This window comes from Erythrolamprus reginae, chromosome 1 (genome assembly GCF_031021105.1).
Source record: "Erythrolamprus reginae isolate rEryReg1 chromosome 1, rEryReg1.hap1, whole genome shotgun sequence".
In the NCBI taxonomy this organism is placed as follows: Eukaryota; Metazoa; Chordata; class Lepidosauria; order Squamata; family Dipsadidae; genus Erythrolamprus; species Erythrolamprus reginae.
The window spans coordinates 221,606,842-221,627,181 of NC_091950.1; the positions used below are offsets into that span (position 1 = coordinate 221,606,842).

The 20,340-nt window shown below is 38.9% G+C and overlaps 1 protein-coding gene across 1 annotated transcript in view; it reads right to left on the minus strand.

Moving 5' to 3' along the window:
- The window catches only part of TRPM8 (transient receptor potential cation channel subfamily M member 8), a 507,003-nt gene that overhangs the window by 149,734 nt on the left and 336,929 nt on the right, over nt 1–20,340 (minus strand). Inside the window, exon 15 of the mRNA XM_070758570.1 lies at nt 2,972–3,063. Coding sequence (XP_070614671.1) covers nt 2,972–3,063 — 92 coding nt within the window. The remainder of the gene's footprint in view (nt 1–2,971; nt 3,064–20,340) is intronic.

Genomic DNA, 20,340 nt, shown 5'->3' on the forward strand with positions numbered 1-20,340 from the left:
ACCAATGGCTGGGGGTGGAAGGCTGGGGATGAAACAGGCTTGGCCAAGTGGAGGAGGTTAAAAGTCACGTTCCATTGCAGAACACTGCAACTGGTTGTAAATGTGAGCCAATTACCAAATGCCCCAATTGTGATCGAATGACTGTGGGGATAATGCAACCATCATATGTATGAGCATAGCTTATAATTTACTTTTTTCTTTTCTCTCTCTCTGTCTCCTTTTTTTAAAACTTTATCCAATTTTTAAAATATGTTTTCATTATATAAAATACAAAGGAAAAAAACAGAAATAGGAAGTTAAGGGATGGAAAAGAGTCCATTTTGAAGTGAGCGGCATATAAATGCAATAGATAGATAGATAGATAGATAGATAGATAGATAGATAGATAGATAGATGGATGGATGGATGGATGGATGGATGGATGGATGGATGGATGGATGGATGGATGGATGGATGGATGGATAGATGGATAGATGGATAGATGGATAGATGGATAGATGGATAGATGGATAGATGGATAGATGGATAGATGGATAGATGGATAGATGGATAGATGGATAGATGGATAGATGGATAGATGGATAGATGGATAGATGGATAGATGGATAGATGGACAGATGGACAGATGGACAGATGGACAGACAAATAAATGGAATGGGGGAAAGGGATGTGTGAAATAGAAGGGGGAAAAAGAAGGGAAAAAGGTCTCATTTTAGCACAGTATGAGATAAAAATACCAACCTCAACTTTTTGATTTTATACATTAATATATAACTAGCCATTTTTATAATGACAATTTTTTTTGATCCACAAAACCAAAATCAAAGTTTCATTTTTTCACAAGCACAAAATCCAGAAGTAACATCCAAATGAAAAATAGATTTTCCACTTGGAATAAAATAATCAATTTAACTATTCCTGCTTTTCTTATTATGGAAATAGTATGTATTTCTATTTGCACCTAATAATCTTTGTGAACTGTCACAATTTTTATTAAGAAGATTCATTATATTTTTTCAAATTATTTGACCATACTGGAAAAAAATCCACTCCTTTTTTCATCCTTTTTTTAAAGTACTAAATTTTTTTAAACACTTTTTAAAGTCAAAACTTTTTAATGCATCTTTTTCTCTAATTTCTTGACCTAGGCTCAATTACTGCAATGTGCTCTACATGGGGCTACTTTTAAAGAATGTCCAGAGACTGCAGCTAGTCCAAAATACAGCTGTGAGCTGCATTGGCTACCGATAGGTCTCTTCACATATCCCAGCGACTGGTTACCATATTTTTTGATCTATAAGACACACCTTTTTCCTCCCTAAAAGAGGCTGATAATTAGGGTGGGTATTATACTCTGAATGTAACTTTTTTCCAGCCCTAACTAGCTGCTAACGATCTTCCCAGTTCTTACCTTTCAGGCTCTTTCATTCTTTCTCTCTGTAAAGAATGTTTTCCAAGCCCTAAGTCTTTGCAGGGTTTGTTTCTTTAACTTGCTCTGAGTAAGTTTCTTTCCATCCCTAACCAGGTGCTAACAATGTTCCCAGCTCTTGCAAGCTCTTGGCTTGCAAGCTCTTTCATTGTTACTTTCTCAGAATAATTTTTTTAAGCCCTTAACCAGGGGATAAAATAATGTGCTGAAGCTGACCAGATTAAGGATGCTAGCTAGATGAATACCTGGTAATCAGATTCTTTTCCCTATTTTCCTCCCCCAAAACTAAGGCGCATCTTATATATGATAGATCCCAGAGAGTTGGCCTTCTCCATGTCCCATCAGCCAAGCAACATCACCTGCTGGGGCCTAGGGGAAGGGCCTTCTCTGTGGCACCTCCATTCCTTTAGAACCAACTCCCCCCGGAGATTCACACTGCCCCACCCTTCTGGTCTTTCAAAAGGTTTTAAAAACACACCTTTGCTGGCAGGCATGGGACCATTGAGTGTTGACATTCTGCCCCAGCCAACAGTATGATTGTGACTGGGATGAATGTGTTTAAATGTTAGGTTTTTAGGATTTGGTTTTTATGGCTAGGATTTATAATTTTTGTATTGATTTTATCCTGTAAGCTGTCTTGAGTCTCTTGAAGAAGGGTGGACTAGAAATTTGATTAAGTAAGTAAGTAAGTAAGTAAGTAAGTAAGTAAGTAAGTAAGTAAGTAAGTAAGTAAGTAAGTAAGTAAGTAAGTAAATACAAGCTTTAAACTTTAGTATTAACATTTTGATCCCTCTCTTCAAACTATCCTTATAGAATATTTCTTTTCCTTTATAAACATCCTTTTTAACCCCAAGATCTTTTCTTTAAACTGGTACATCATTTTCTATAACTTTCTCTTTAAGATTACCTAAAAATTAAATATTATATATGCTATATTGTCTAATCATTATATATTTGTGTGTGCCAGGGGTGGGTTCCTCCCAGTTCGAACTGGATTGCCCAAACTGGTAGCAACCCACTTGTGACATCACAATGGTGTCACAGATCCAGTTCAGTCAGTGCCGATCCATGGACACCATCCATCTTTTTGGGAGGATTTTTTCCCATTTTTTAAACTGTTTGGAGGTTTTTTTCCTCTGCTGCTGCTTGAAAAGGGGCCTTCCTGCCTATCCCCAGATTTATAGTTACCTTTATTCTTTCATCCAAAGCACAGCTGATCAGCTTCTCAGCTGTTCTTCAGGCTAATTATAGCTATTGGGCATGCGCGGAAGCAGAATTGCACAAGGAGACACACGTGTGCAAAGTGAACTGGTGACGAAGGTAAGTGGAACCCAACCCTGGTTGTACGTACACACACTCCACAGTGGTGGAATTCAACATTTTTAGCCATCATTTTTCTATCTGATTGAAAATTAATGAGATAAACTGGAGAAATTTTCGCATGTCACTTGTTTTTTTATATAATTATTATAGCATATTTTTGTTCCTCTAGCTCTGAATGCAAGGCAATAAAAATATCACTGTGGGTCAACTGAAACATACCTGAACACAATTCCTGATATGAAGTAGAAAATTCCAAGGGTGTCCATAACATTCCATAAGTCAGAAAAGTATTTACTCCCATTCATATACCACTAATAAAAAACAGAAACAGAAAATTATATACACAATAGAATAAAGAATAAATACCATGAATTCAAATATTTATGTGTACCTAATAGAAAACGAATATATGTATTACTTACTTACTTACTTACTTACTTACTTACTTACTTACTTACTTACTTACTTATTTATTTATTTGATTTGTATGCTGCCCCTCTCCGTAGACTCGGGGCGGCTAACAACAATAATAAAAAACAACAACATGTAAATCCAATACTAAACAATTAAAAACCCTTATTGCCGAACTTCCGGCTTTATCATGCTATTTACCGTAACTTAAGGAAATTGGTAAGAATTAAAGAAAAAAACATGAAATAAGGACAGTTTGACTTCTTGGATATTTTGCTATGGGATCTACACTGTTGTGTATCACCGATTTCACTAACTTAGATATATTTACTTAGGGAAAATGGATAGTTTAAAATTGCTTTTGGCTTTCTTGCCTACTAAGACAAAAATGCATCAATATGTCATTATAAGTTCAAATGTGCTATCAATTATTGCATTTTTCTTTTAATCATGTCTTTAAATGTTAAACCACATGTTATTACAAAAGCCTAATCAAAGAAATGCTTTGTTTATAAAATATATACTTGTCCAATTAATACTGTATAATTAAATAATAATAGTAAATACTTTATTGTCATTGTATATACACAGTATGCCCATACAACAAAATTCACATGATACTTAAAGACACACATAACAATCCAAACAAATCCCATGCCCCACCCACCATAAATTCCCCACCTTGAGTCATCCAAACATCTGCAGACCAGGTAATACCATCCAACAGCTCACTGATGGTGACCCTTTAGTTCATTGTTAAATGCAAGTATAGCTCTGGGATAAAACTATTCAGAAAATGTGTGGTCCGAGTTTTAATAGTTCCATATCTTCTGTTAGAAGGCAACAGTTCAAAAAGATTCTCTAAATCAACTGCCATATTAAAGTTTTCAAATTCAATAGTTTTTTTAAAAAAATTAATCTTAATCAGATTTTATCCTATTCCCAAAATTATTTTACATCTACAGTATATAAAAACTTTACAAGACATTAAGAAAATTTGGAGTACAATCATACTAACTAATGGATAGATACTTTCTTCAAGATCAAAATAAACAATGATTTGAATAGGCTGGGACTGCATTGGGCTACATAAGTACTAATAATTGAAAATTTAATGAAGACAAAAATAAAAGTTAAGAAGCAGAAATTTGATCAACTTTGATAGAGAAGAATCAGTTCACTGATGAGTCCAAACTAAGACCTGCAGCTGCTCAGATTCTGGATATAGCCAAGAATGTTGAGAACTGTCAAGTTAGACCATGTTAATTTGGCAAAAGGAGAAAAATGCTCCACTAAGTCCGCATATAGGGGAACTCGCCACATAGGTTTCTATGTCTTCTTTCATCTTAGGCCATAAAAATGCTTTTTTATAAGGTGTAGAGTTTTTCAAACCCAAAATGTCCCACTGGCTTTGTGTAGTGACTCTTTTGTAGGATCATTGTTCCCTGGCTGATTAGAACATATATGGTTTATATGTTGGGGAGCCCTTACAGAACAGTGCTGAGGATTTTAACACATTTTTTGTTGATAAAATCGTTCAGATCTGGACAGACCTTGACTCTGATTGGATAGCAGCAGAGTCAACTAACAATGAGTCAGTTGAATTGACTGGGGCCCGTCTTTGTCCATCTGTCTGGGAGGAGTTTGACCTGGTGACACCTGATGAAGTGGACAAGACCATTGGAGCTGTGAGTTCCGCCACCTGTTTACTGGATCTGTGTCCCTCTTGGCTGGTTTCGGCCAGCAGAGAGGTGACATGGAGCTGGGTCCAGGCGATTGTCAATGCTTCTTTGAGGAGGGAGTCCTTCCCGGCTCCCTACAAGGAGGTACTCGTGCGCCCCTCCTCAAGAAGCCTTCCCTGGACCCAGCCGTGCTTTATAACTATCATCCAGTCTCCAACCTTTATGGGGAGGGTTGTCAAGAAGGTGGTGTCACTCTAGCAGTCCTTGGAAGAAGCCGATTATCTAGGCCCTCAACAGTCAGGATTCAGGCCCAGCTACAGCACGGAAACCACTTTGGTTGCACTCATGGATGATCTCTGACAGGCCCGGGATAGGGGCTTGCCCTCTGTCCTGGTGCTTCTTGACCTCTCAGCAGCTTTCAATACCATCAATCATGGTATCCTTCTGCGCCAGCTGGAGGGGTTGGGAGTGGGAGGCACTATGCTCCAGTGGTTCTCCTCCTACCTCTCTGGTCAGTCGCAGTCAGTGTTAGTAAGGGGTTAGAGGTCGACCTCTAGGTCTCACCCTTGTGGGGGTGCTTCAGGGGTCGGTCCTCTCCCCCCTGCTATTCAATATTTACATGAAACCACTGGGGGAGATCATCCAAGGACATAGGGTGACATGTCATCAGTATGCTGATGATATCCAGTTGTACATCTCCACCCCATGTCCACTCAGTGAAGTAGTGGAAGTGATGTGTTGGTGCCTGGAGGCTGTTGGGGTCTGGATGGGTGCCAACAGGCTCAAATTCAACCCTGACAAGATGGAGTGGCTGTGGGTTTTGCTTCCCCGGGACAATCCCATCTGTCCATCCATTACTCTGGGGGGGGATTATTGACCTCCTCAGAGAAGGTCCGCAACCTGGGTATCCTCTTCAATCCAAAGCTGACATTAGAACACCATATTTCGGCTGTGGCGAGGGAGGCATTTGCCCAGGTTTGCTGTGTGCACTAGTTGCAGCCATATTTGGACAGGGAGTCACTCCTCATAGTCACTCATGCCCTCATCACCTCGAGGTTCGACTACTGCAACAATCAAGCTGCCAGTCAGAATTCAGACAAATAAAACTCAGAGTCCTTTTTATAAAAGTTCAATCGTGAATTTATCAAAATCAGAACTAGAAGCATCGAAAGAAAAGAAAAGTCTGAGAAAATGGCACGATACAGACATCAAACCCCTTTTCCAACCCCCCTTGGGACCATGCCCAATCCCCATTGTCCATAATCATCAGAATATCTTGGCCCTCATGTCACTGTTCTGGAATTTTCCTCTAATGGGGGCAACCTCTACGGTTTCCTTCCCCACTCGCCCAGCGTCTGGGGATTTCTTGGTCCATTGCTCCGGCTTCTTTCCGCCACTAGGGGTCACCCTCGGCACAGGCTTGGTCAGGCACTCTGCTGCTCGATGACCCTCCTTCGCACATTGGAAGCAAGCTGTAGTTTTGGGTTTCTCTGGAAACACACTGGGGCCTTTCTTCAAGCCCCATCCCCCCCGAGGGGGAACTTTTCTCCCGTTGGCTTCTGAGGAGGTCCACCTCCACCTCTGCCACCAACTGGAACCATCTCCTGAGGTTTCTAGGGGTTGCTCTGGCTTGGCAGTGCTGGTAAATCTCATCATCCAACCCATCCATAAAATACTCCATGAGGATATTCATTGGATACGAACTAACATAAGCCATCAGCTTCCTGAACTCCTGGGTATATACAGTGACTGCTTCAAGGTTTTCAGCTTGGTTCTAGCTTTCCTTTCAGCCTGGAGATCCTCAAAGCACGCTCTGAGGACAGTCATAAACTGATCAAAATTCCTAAGGACAGGGTCCCTTCATTCGTGTAATGACACCATCCAATCCACGGCTTTCCCATCCAAAGCGTGGGTCACAACTCTTACCTGGGCTGGGTCATTAGGGAACTCATCCTTGTAATCTTCCATGTATTGATTCACTTGGGCCAGGAAATATCTCAATCCTCCTGGCGCTCCATCGTATCGCTGGGTGAAGGGGGGGTAGTTGGGGCCTTGCTTCTGCTGGCTCCCCCCCCTTTGCTGCATACATCTTGGGATCAGAGGACTCAGATCTTGTGCTGGAGGGGGGGTTCGGGTGGCTGCTTTCTGCTATACTTCCTGCCCCGAGGGCCTGGCCATGTCATCCTCCTCCCCCTCCTCCTCACTCAGGAAGCCAGCTAAGGATTCCTGACTTTTCTTCTACACCACTGACAGGGCTTCCTTAATCCCAGACACCAGCTCCATCAGTAAACTCCCTTCCTGGCTGACCACCCATTTTTCCTTCTTTCAGCGGGTCACATTAGCATCAGAATCCCTCATTACATTGTCAAGGAGATCACTTATGCCCACACCGGTTGACCATCGAGGGGCTCTTCTTACCAGCTCATCTTGGGATTGGTCATCTCTGCTGGGATCCAGAGCTACCTCCTTTTCAAGTATTTTGAGGGCAGTGTCCTCTCCAGAAGAATCTCCCTTGCTTTCACGTCGGGACATATTTGCCAGTCCCTGGTAGAATTTCTTCTCAATGATTGACTGTTAAGGCAGACTTTGCTTAATGTCAAGCTGCCAGTCAGAATTCACACAAATAAAACTCAGAGTCCTTTTTATAAAAGTTCAAAAGTGAATTTTTTAAAATCAGAACTAGAAGCATTGAAAGAAAAGAAAAATCTGAGAAAATGGTGCGATACAGACATATATCAAACCCCTTTTCCAACCCCCCTTGGGACCGTGCCCAATCCCCATTTTCCATAATCATCAGGTGGGACATCTTGGCCCTCACATCACTCTTCTGGAATTTTCCTCTAACAGTCTCCTCCTGGTACCTAGGAAAACAAAACCTATATCTCCTCCTGTGCGCTTCCCACCCACACCCCTTCTCTCTAACCCGCCCTGTAACTATTGACAACCAAGCGAAAGAATGCAGCAGTCTAAGTGAAGGTTGACAGCAACGCTCTCTACATGGGGCTACCTTTGAAAAGTGTTCGTAAACTTCACATTGTGCAGAATGCAGCTGCAAGAGCAATCATGGGCTTTCCTAGATATGCCCATATCTCATCAACACTCCACAGCCTGCACTGGCTGCCAATCAATTTCCAGTCACAATTCAAAGTGTTGGTTATGACCTATAAAGCCCTACATGGCATCGGACCAGAATACCTTCGGGACCACTTTCTGCCACACTAATCCCAGTGACCAATTAGGTCCCACAGAATTGGCCTCCTCCGGGCCCCGTCAACAAAACAATGTTGTCTGGCAGGACCCAGAATAAGAGCCTTCTCTGTGGCAACTCCGGCCCTCGGGAATCAACTCCCCCCAAAGATCAGGACTGCCCCCCCTTCCTTGCCTTTTGCAAACTTCTGAAAACCCACCTTTGTCATCAGGCTTGTGGAAACTGACATACACCTAGCTGTTCCATTGTCTGAACTGTATGATTGTTTTTTATAAGGGTTTTAAAATTGTTTTTAATATTAGATTTGTATCTCATGTATTATTTGTTGTGAGCCATTCCAAGACCTCGGAGAGGGGTGGCATACAAATCTAATAAATTATTATTATTATTATTTATTCCCTTTCCACACTAAATCTTTCTTTAGCATTATAACCTGTATGCTTTTGAAACAACCCCCCCCCCCCAAGGCTTTTTTCAGTTTCTAAGTCAATGTGTCTTCTCCTGGCTGAGGGTGAACTGGCTAAAGTACTGAGCCCACCAGACCTGCTTAAGGGATAGTTTCTAAGTTTTTTTCTAGATTTTTGTGGTTGGTCCAAACTTTGTAGGGGAATTTCCTGCCTCCTAAGAACTGCCTCCAAGTGATGAAAGCCCAGTGAATGGCATAAGCCCTTTTCTTCCAGATTGCCCATCATCTCATGTCAACCAGTTTTCGTGATGTATAGGTACAGAGCTGCAGTAAAATTGAAACCCAGCCCTTCACAACAACCTATGACAAAAACAGTACATAACATATCAGACAGGACCCTCACCACTGCAGAAACCAATGTTCTTTCTAAAGGATTAAATTTTGCAATAGCCCCCAAATGCATTCCAACTGAAAACATCATATGTGGAGTTGAAGCTACCCTAAATAAAATCAACCCAGATGAAGCCAACAAAATCAGACTTGAAGTCACCAATATTCTCTGCTCCAGCAAACCACCTAGAAGCAACATACAAAAGGAGGAACGAGATGCACTTATCAATTTGAAGAAAGACAACGATATAATCATCCTCCCAGCAGACAAAGGAAACTCCACAGTAGTGATGAACACATCAGACTACAAAGAAAAACTTTCCATTCTACTACAAAACCCTGCCTACAAACTTCTAAACACAGATCCTACCACCTACCTAGAAAAAACCACCAAATCCAAAATAAAAGCCTCTCCCATCAATGAAGAAATCCAACAAAGAATCATCCCCAGAGAAAAATCTTCCATATGTCCAAAACTCTATGGCCTTCCAAAAATACACAAAGAAGGAATACCTCTCAGGCCAATAGTCAGCTCCATAGGCTCCCCTCTGCAAAATCTTGCCAAATTTTTAGCGAAATATCTTCAGCCCTATACAGAAACTATCACCTCATATGTACAAAATTCATTCCACTTTATACAAATAATTAAAAAACAAAACCTACAACCTGGTGACCTACTTGTGAGTTTTGATGTCGTATCCCTTTTCACCCAAATACCTATTAAAGAAGCCTTAACAGCTATCCAAAACAAATACAAGCCCCCCAAATATATCTTAGATCTAACCAACCACTGTCTGACAAATACGTACTTCATCTATAATGAACAAAGATATAAACAGATAGAGGGAGCCCCCATGGGATCGCCCCTCTCACCTGTCATCGCCAACCTCTATATGGAATATTTTGAAAACAATGCATTGGAGCAATCTAAACACAAACCTAAACTTTGGCTGAGATATGTAGATGACACTTTTGTAATTTGGCCACATGGAAAAGAAAAACTAGACAATTTCCTCACACATCTCAACAGCCTACATCCCAAAATACAATTTACTATGGAAACAGAAGCCAATGATCAACTTCCCTTTCTGGATGTCCTAATCTATAAAAAACCCAATGGCACCCTAGGACACACTATCTACCTAAAGAAAACCCATACCAACCGTTATTTAAATGCACACTCCCAACACCACCCCGCACAGATCATCTCAGTAGCCAAAACTCTCATCACCAGAACCAAACGCCTAGCTGACCATGAGCACTTAAAAACTGAATTGAACAAACTCAAAGATGTATTAATTTCTAATGGATTTGAAAGAAAAACAATTACAAACCTAATCAAAAAAGAGACACCCCCCAAAAATCAAGACCAAGAACAGGATAATGGTACCACCCTCCTCCCTTACATCAAGGGCACCACAGACAAAATTAGTAAAATTATACACAAACATAATATCAAAACTTCATTTGTCACTAATCGAAAAATATCAAACATCCTAAGAAACCCAAAAGATAAAATCCAACTCAAAAACCAAGGAATCTATGAAATCCCTTGCAAAACATGTGCAGCCACATACATTGGACAAACAAATCAAAGAGTAAACGCACGCATTGTAGAACATAAGAATGCAGTTAAAAAAGAAGAAAAAACTTCCTCCCTTGTCCAGCACATTAAAAAAACAGGGCACAAAATTGACTTTGAAAAAACTAAATTACTTTCCAAAACAGAAAATTTATACAGAAGAATTATTATGGAAGCCATAGAGATAGAAAAACACCTCCTCTGCATGAACAAAAGGGATGACACGTCCCGCCTACCAGAGATTTGGAAACCAGCCTTAAACAAAAAAACATATCATAATCATCACCATGTCAATCCTTCAAGTAATTGTGATTCCACCAACCAATGAAATCACTAAAACACAGTCACCCAATCTATTTGCTACATTCAAACCAAATCTCCACCCCCAACACTATATATAAGGAACAAATGGCAGTTGCAAACATTCCATTTCTACAGCAGCACGAAGCTTATAACTTCAGCCTGATGATGGTGAATGTGATTTCACCGAAACGTCGCATAGACACTCAAAATATTACACGGGGCAAAACCTGAACTCAGAACAATCTACATATATATATTTGATTTGATTTGACTTGTATGCCGCCCCCTCTCCGTAGACTAGGGGCAGCTAACAACAATATTAAAAAGCAGTATATAACAAATCTAATATTTAAATTACTAAAAAAAACCTTATTAAAAACCAAACATACACACAAACATACCATGCATAAATAGGCCTAGAAGGAATATCTCAATTCCCCCATGCCTGACAACAGAGGTGGGTTTTAAGGAGCTTACGAAAGGTGAGGAGGGTGGGGGCAATTCTGATCTCTGGGGGGAGTTGGTTCCAGAGTGCCGGGGCCGCCACAGAGAAGGCTCTTCCCTGGGCCCCGCCAAACGACATTGTTTAGTTGATGGGACCCGGAGAAGGCCCACTCTGTGGGAGCTAACTGGTCGCTGGGATTGGTGCGGCAGAAGGCGGTCCCAGAGATATTCTGATCCGATGCCATGAAGGGCTTTATAGGTCATAACCAACACTTTGAATTGTGACTGGAAACTGATTGGCAACCAATGCTCACTGCGGAGTGTTGGTGCAACATGGGCATATTTAGGGAAGCCCATATCGCAGCTGCATTCTGTGCAATCTGAAGTTTCTGAACACTGTTCAAAGGTAGCCCCATGTAGAGAACTTTACAGTAGTCGAGCCTCAAGATGATGAGGGCATGAGTGACTGTGAGCAGTGACTCCCGGTCCAGATAGGATGGCAACTGGTGCAACCTGGGCAAATGCCCCCCTCACCAGAGCTGAAAGATGTTTCTCTAATGTGAGCTGTGGATTGACGCCCAAGTTGCGGACCCTCTCTGAGGGGGTCAATGATTCCCCCCCCCCAGGGTGATGGATGGACAGACGGAATTTTCCCTGGGAGGCAAAACCTACAACCACTCCATCTTATCAGGGTTGAGTTAGAGTCTGTTGACACCCATCCAGAATGAAGGAATGAAGGAATGAAGGAATGAAGGAATGAAGGAATGAAGGAATGAAGGAATGAAGGAATGAAGGAATGAAGGAATGAAGGAATGAAGGAATGAAGGAATGAAGGAATGAAGGAATGAAGGAATGAAGGAATGAAGGAATGAAGGAATGAAGGAATGAAGGAATGAAGGAATGAAGGAATGAAGGAATGAAGGAATGAAGGAATGAAGGAATGAAGGAATGAATAAATAAATAAATAAATTCAGCAAGCTTTATGCCATTCTAGAAGACCAAACTGTTCAATTTGGGGATTTTTCAGATTCTGATTCAGAAAGTGGTTATGAATTAGTGCTAGGGCCTGATTTCGAGGCAGAAGAAGTAGGAGACCAACCACAGGATGTTTCTATCGGTTCAGATTCAAGTGAAGGAGAAGCAGATGCTAGATGGATAAATCCTTATTTCAGACGCTTGCAGAAGCGAAGAGAGCAATTGTCAGGGAAGAAATATTAAGGAGAGGAACAGGTTAATTAATTAATTCGTCATGTCCGGGTGTCAGAAGAAGAGAAGAGTTGAGTCGTCAATCTGCGTTAAGAAAAATGGAGGTTTCTTTCAAGCAGCTCTGAATGTAAGCATGCCTTGTGTGCTTTTAATTGCAGTTTTTATGACTCTGGGCTAACTCTGACTAGCCATAAATCTTAGAATGACTTGTGGAATGTGTTAATGATTTTGATGTAGCTTTCCATACCGACGTTTAAGATAAGAGATTAGTGCTGCATGCCAAGATGATTCAGTGTGGAACAAAGGAAAGGAAAATAAAGATGATGTGGTGTTTTACAAATATATGCATTTAGCAATCCTTTATTCCAATTACTAGTGGCCTTAGACGGAGATCAGAACAGTGTTGACGACTTCCCCATAAAGAAAATCAACCAGCCAGCTCAGGATGGCCAATTTAGCAAATGACGTGCAGGCCTTAACACAAACCGTGGCTGCATTGCAGGCACAGCCCCCGTACAACCACATCATTCAAACCACATCATTCAAACAAGGCCAAAGATTTATTTAGCTAAGCCATCGGATTTTACAGGGGCAAGAGATTAAGTTGCTTCATTTCTTCATCAATGTCAAAAAATTTTCAATTCATCTCCAGAGGATTTTGCTAGAGATGCCATGAAAGTTTCTTTCATTATAAGTCTGTGCAAAGGTGCTGCATTTGAATGGGCAATGACTTTCTTAGCACGTCAAGACCCAATCCTGCAAAATTATGCTGCTTTTCTCTAGAGGTTTGAACAAGAATTTGAAGATCCTATGCACGTACAAAATGCTATTGTTCAGTTGCACCAATTACACATGGGCAATAAGACCATCTCTGAGTATATCTCTGACTTCTGGAAACTAGTCACACCCCTGAACTGGAATGAGCAAGCCCTTAGGGAACTGTTCCAAGATGACCTGAAACCCAAATTTGTGAATGAGATGACTCGTCATCCAACTCCCAACAAGTTAAATGAACTCTACCAGACCTGTTTGACCATCGAGACTAATTTGTCATCTGCCCAGAACCGTGTAATCAGATATGACAGCCAGTTTGGGGAGAAAACCAGACCAGTGCCAGCTGCACGCCAAAGATTTCAAAACAACGGTTTCAACTCTGTGTCAAGACGCTCCTTCCAAATGCCAACAGACACAGGAAACCGAGCAGCTGTCATCGCTCTAGAGGAACCAATGGATCTAGGTATGGCCAGATTTCACCTAAGTGAAGCCGAGAAAGCCAGATGTCGAGTGGAAGGCCTATGCATGTATTGTGGAGAGGCTAGACATCTTCTACCTACTTGCCCTCAGAGAAGATCCGGTCTGATCCAGGATTGCAGCAGAGGCTCTGGGGCAGGGCTCTGTCCCCGTGACTCCTTCTACCCCTACAGAGGACGCATTTTGTGGTTGGATCGGGTCCGGATGGCCCGTTCCTAGAACAGGGGGCTCCCCTCTGTCTGAGGAGCTACCGCCGAAGCTCCGGAGGCAAGGGATCGCCCCGCAGCTCTGGACAAGGGAGAACCGATCCTCTGAATCCTAGAGGATTCGGCCATTGCGATCCGTCTACACCAGTGGGAAGCAGAAAAGTGAGAAGAAGAATTTAAAGATCTAAGAGAACAACAGAGCAGAAAGGGAATACAAGGAGAAAAGAAGAATCAAGGTAAAATTCTATTATTACATGATAAGCTTGGAATATTGGATTAAAGGGAAAGTTTAAAACGAAAAGGCGAAAAAGAAAGTTTGAAGGGAAAATTCATATCCTGGGGCCAAAGTACAGACGGCCGGATCTACCTTTTTTCCCTCTCTCTTTAAATTGAACTTTCGAATTTGGATTAAAGTTGATTGAGATTGGATATAAAATTCACAATTTGTATGAGAGTACTAAGAGACATGATTTAGTAAAGCTGTAATAAGGATTGGAATTTCTACGAGTTCAGAATAACGTTAAATCCTGGGCACTACTTTCTACTTGCGGAGAGATCACATTTTCTTTGTTTTGATCTTCCATTTTAAAATGGAATAAATGGAATAAATTAACAAGTAAATTAACAATTTAATGAAATATGGGATAATCTGCAATTGGTGAATTAAGTAAGAAGATTTATACTGTTGGAGTGATTTCGATTGGCTCTGCTGTCTTTGGATTATCGGTTTTGTTCATTGGATTTGCTGCAAAGAAGAAACTTTTTTTTTCTCTGTCTTTCCTTGGCTGTTTCTGAGGGATTATTTCAAGATAAATGTTTGGAACTGAACTAAAATTACCATCTCTAACTTCTTTGGAAGACTTGAATAGGACTTGGACTTGGACTTACGATTGGAATACTGGACTATACAAATTTGGATTAATTCTATTTTTGGCATTATTTGGCACTTTGGGATTTGGAGAATAATTATAAAAGAACTGGTAAAAATTATACAGAACTTCAATCAACAAAGGACTTCTACATTTGAAAGAGAATTATAAGCATATCATTGGTGCCTTTTCATTATTTTGTCTTTTCTTTTCCTATTTTCCTTCTTATTCTTCTTTTTTTTCTGTCTGTCTGTCTATTTATTTATTTATTGAATTAGTATGCCACCTCTCTCCGTGGACTTGGGGCGGCTAACAACAGTGATAAAAACAATATGTAGCAATCCAATAATAAAACAACTAAAAAACCCTTATTATAAAAACCAGACATACATACTGACATACCATGCATAAACTGTAGAGGCCCAGGGGGAAAGAATATCTCAGTTCCCCCATACCGGACGGCAGAGGTGAGTTTTAAAGAGCTTACAAAAGGCGAAGAGGGTGGCAGCAATTCTGATCTCAGGGGGAGTTGGTTCCAGAGGGCCGGGGCCGCTACAGAGAAGGCTCTTCCCCTGGGTCCTGCCAAACGACATTGTTTAGTTGACGGGACATGGAGAAGGCCCACTCTGTGGGACCTAATCGGTTGCTGGGATTCGTGCGGCAGAAGGCGGTCCCGGAGATAATCTGGTCCAGTGCCATGAAGGGCTTTATAGGTCATAACCAACACTTTGAATTGTGACTGGAAACTGATCAGCAACCAATGCAAACTGCGGAGTGTTGGTGTAACATGGGCATTTTTGGGAAAGCTCATGATTGCTCTCGCAGCTGCATTCTGCACGATCTGGAGTTTCCAAACACTTTTCAAAGGTAGCCCCATGTAGAGAGTGTTACAGTAGTCGAGCCTCAAGGTGATGAGGCCGTGAGTGACTGTGAGCAGTGACTCGGGGTCCAAATAGGGCCGCAACTGGTGCATCAGGCAAACCTGGGCAAACGCCCCCCTTGCCACAGCTGAAAGATGTTTCTCTAATGTGAGCTGTGGATCGAGGAGGACGCCCAAGTTGCGGACCCTCTCTGAGGGGGTTAGTAATTTCCCCCCCCAGGGTTATGGACGGACAGATGGAATTGTCCCTGGGAGGCAAAACCCACAGCCACTCCGTCTTATCAGGGTTGAGTTTGAGTCTGTTGACACCCATCCAGACCCCAACAGCCTCCAGGCACTGGCACATCACTTCCACTGCTTCACTGACTGGACAAGGACTGGACAATATTATCTATCTTTTTAGTTTTTTTAATTTTATATTTAATAATTATATTACTGTAAATCCTATATTGAAAATTAGTTAATTGATATTGATTTGAAATTATATATTATACACTGCCTTTTAAAAATAGATTTAAATTTTAAAAATAAGAATAAGGACTATTTTTTTAAGTATTGATAAACTATTGGTAAAGCATAAACTATAAAGTATAAAGATTTTTATTGTTGTATTACTGTTTTGTGGCATTTAGAAATTTGGGTATTTTTTATATCGAATATTAATAGAAAATATATTTAGCGAAGTTTGACAGGATTGAAGTTTATCAGAGTTTTTCCCTTTTCTTAATAAAATATATATAGATATAAAAAAATACAAATTAAACATAAACTTAACCATAAGAAAGAATACAGAAGAACACCATCCAAGATTAGGATGTTGAGCACATCCACATATACCAAGACTATTAAAAAACAAACTTTAACGTCTGCCACATCCCCTCAAGTATCACCTCATCCATCTCCTGTACATCAAAGCACCACTGCAACTATGCTTGCCAAAGAGAAGGAGAAAGAGAAAGCACAACAGCAGCCTACCCTTTCAACAATACCGGAGACACTGAATGCAATGAAAGATTTTATGCTAAAATCCCAAGATGATACAAATCAACAATGTGAAGGTTTAAAGGCAGAAATAGGTGAATTGAAAGCAGATACAGGAGAGATGAAGGAGCAAATGAAAGAAATACAACAGACTTTGAAAGAAAATGAACAAAGAATAAAGGCAGTAGAAGAAAAAACTGGAAAAATAGAACAAAGAATGGACTACTTTGAAGACAAATCTGACTCAGTGAATAAAAGATATGATGAATCAATTACACATCTTGAAATACAATGAGCATCTTACGGTTTAAAATTCCAGAACATAACACAAGAAAAAGATGAAGATTTACAAGCAAAAATGGCAGAAATAATTGGAGGAATCCTTCAATTCTACAGAACTAATAAAAGAAATTGATGAAGTCTTCAGAGTACAAACTAGCTATGTACGTAGGCACAATCTATCAAGAGAAGTTCATATCAAATTTGTTAGGAGAACCTTAAGAGATGATATTCTGAAATGGACAAGAAATGAAAAACTACAAGATAAAGGAAAAGAAATTACACTACTGAAACAAGTTCCAAGAAGATTGAGAAAGCAGAAGGGACTATTATTTCTTAACTAAAATTTTGATCAAAAAAAATATAGCCTTTCGCTGGCTTATTCCAGAAGGACTTTCACTTTATTGGCAAACACAAAGATATAAAATAGAAAATTTGGATGAAGAAAGACATTTTTATGAAACTAGCGGAATACACAAATTTGAACAACCAATGAAAGAACTGCCAGAAAGAAGAGAAGATGAGACAGATGACACTGCCCAGGGGGGAGAGGAGGATCTAGGTGCGAGAAGAAAACAACCACAGCGCGAATCTAAAGACACCAAGAAATACTACAAATAACTATGTTGAAAGATTTGAAAATCTTTTCTGTAAATGTAAATGGTTTAAATGAATGGAGAAAAGGGAAACAAATATTTATTAAAATTAAAAATCAAAAAGCACAGATAGTAATATTACAAGAAGTTCATATTAAAAAGACAAACCAAAAATTATTATTAAATTCAAAAATTGGAAATATGTATGCTGCATTGGCAGACCAAAGAAAAAGACGGATAGCTGTATATGTTGAAAACTCCATAAATTCCAAACAATTGTATGCCGACCAAGAGGGTAGAATATTAATAGTGCAGATAAATATAGAGCCCAAACTGCTTGTCATCGTCTCTATTTATGCCCCTAATGAAAATCAAATGATTGAAAATATTATTATAATTGGTGATTTTAACGCAATTAAAAACAGATCATTAGACCATTCGGGGGGGGGGGGATAAGAACAAGAAAAATATATTACCAACTACCTTTCAAAAAATGAAATCTGAGTTATTACTAAATGGTATTTGGAGGGAAAGACATCCCCAAACTAGACAGTATACTTTTTATTCAAACCCCCACAAAATTTGAACAAGAATAGACATGGTTTGGGCTTCAAAAATAACTTAAGAACAAATAAAAGAGGTTGAGATAGACACAAATACATGGGCTGACCACAATCCTTTAGTAGTATATTTGAAAAGCAATAAGAAACATTTAATTTTTTTTCAAAAACTTTATTAATTTTCAATAAAAAGACATACAAACTTACAAACATTTAAACACATAGTAGGGGTTACAATTACCCCTCTTTTCTAGAAGTCAATTTTTAATACAGAAAAAAGGATAAAATCTTAAATCTTTAAGTCAAAATAATATTCTAAATGAAAAGAAGAATTTTGTTTACACATTCTAATACACTTAAGATTAAATTAATGAAAAAAGAAAAAAACCAACAAACAGTAGCAACAGCTAAAAATATCAGTAACTTTGGATTATATTCATACAGTTTTCATAACCTTATATTGAATTTTATTCTTATCTATCCATGTATATACTTTGTTCCAAATAAAATAGAAGTCAGATTCTTCTTGATCATTCAGCCTTCTTGTCATCATATCCATCTCTGCACAGTCCAAATTTTTTTTAACTACATCCTCTTTTTTGGGGATAGCTTCTCCTTTCCAATTTTGTGCATACACTATCCTGGCCGCTGTTAAAATATGTACAACCAGAAAAAAAATATCTTTTTTATATTTCTGTTTAGCTATGCCTAAAAGATAGAATTCAGGGGATTTTTCTATTTCATGTAATGTAATCTCTTTTATCATTTTTTCTATCATTCTCCAATATGTCCGGACTTTATTACATGTCCACCATTGATGATAGTAAGAACCTATTTCACTTTTACATTTCCAACAATTTGGGGAGGTATTTGGATACATCTTAGCAATTCTATTTGGTGGGAGGTGCCATTGGTAAAACATCTTAATTTGGTTTTCTTTTAAAGAGACAGAATTTGTCATCTTCCAATTTATTTATTTATTGGATTTGTATGCCGCCCCTCTCCAGAGACTTTGTTATCCAAACTTTCTCCCACGTTTCCAGATCAAACTCTTGGCCAAAATTCTTACACCAAGTTATCATATTATCTTTAAGAGTCAAGTCTATATTTTTATGTTCAATCATATATTTATATGCTTTCCCTATTAATTTCTTTGAATTTGTGGTCAATAAACTGCTCAAAATGTTTTTACTCTTGCTAAATATATATACTTTGCTATTTTTTTTTGAAACTTTGACTGTATCTGTATATATTGCCACCAATCTATTTTAAATCCTTCTTCTTGAAGTTTATCTCTTGTTTTTAAATTCATTTGTTCATCAAGTAATTGTTTATATTTTGGTATTTTCCTGTCCGATATGAGATTAGATTGGGATATCGCCTCTAGTGGGGATATCCAATCTGGTACATTTAAAAAGTGATCTTTCTTAATATCTTTCCATTCTTCTAGTAAATACTTTCTTATTGTATGTCTTTTAAAATAAGAATGTGTTTTTTCTTTATCATACCAGAGGAAAGCATGCCATCCAAGCATCAGATCATGCCCTTCCAGAGTTAATATTCTTCTATTTTCTAAAGTAATCCACTCCTTAATCCAAGTTAATGCAGCTGCTTTATAATAAAATTTCAAATTAGGTAGAGCAAATTCACCTCTTTCCTTTATGTCTTCTAAAATACTTAACTTTATTCTCGCCTTCTTGCCCTGCCACAAAATTTTTTTAACAATTGTTGTTAAGTCTTTAAAAAATTTCCCCCCTGGATTTATAGGTATTACTTGAAACAAAATAAGAATCCATTTTGGTCCTGATGTATTATCTCTTCTAAGATCTTTTAAAATCTTTCTGTATAGATTGAAGTAAAGATTTTATAATTGACATTTAATAATGATATAGGTCTATAATTTTGTATTTTATCTTTGTCTGTCCCAGCTTTATGAATTAACATTATTAGCGAATCAGACCAAGATTTTGGTATTTTACCATCTATAACAATTTCATTAAAAGTTTCCAGCATATTATTTATTATTACATCGCTTTCTATTTTATACCATTCCACCGGGATAGCGTCTGGCCCTGTAGCTTTATTATTCTTTTGTTTTTTAATAGTTATCTGCAGTTCTTGTATTGTAATTAAACTATCTAACCTTGCTTGTTGTTCTTCCGTTAGTTATGGTAAATCTAATGAATTTAAATACCTAAAGATCTCATCTTCTTTAATATCTTCTTTCTTATATAGTTCTTTGTAAAAGTCTTGTACTATTTTTGCTTTTTCCTCACTTCTATATTTTTTAATACCTTTGTCATCTACTAGTTCTTTAATTATTTTTGCTTGTCT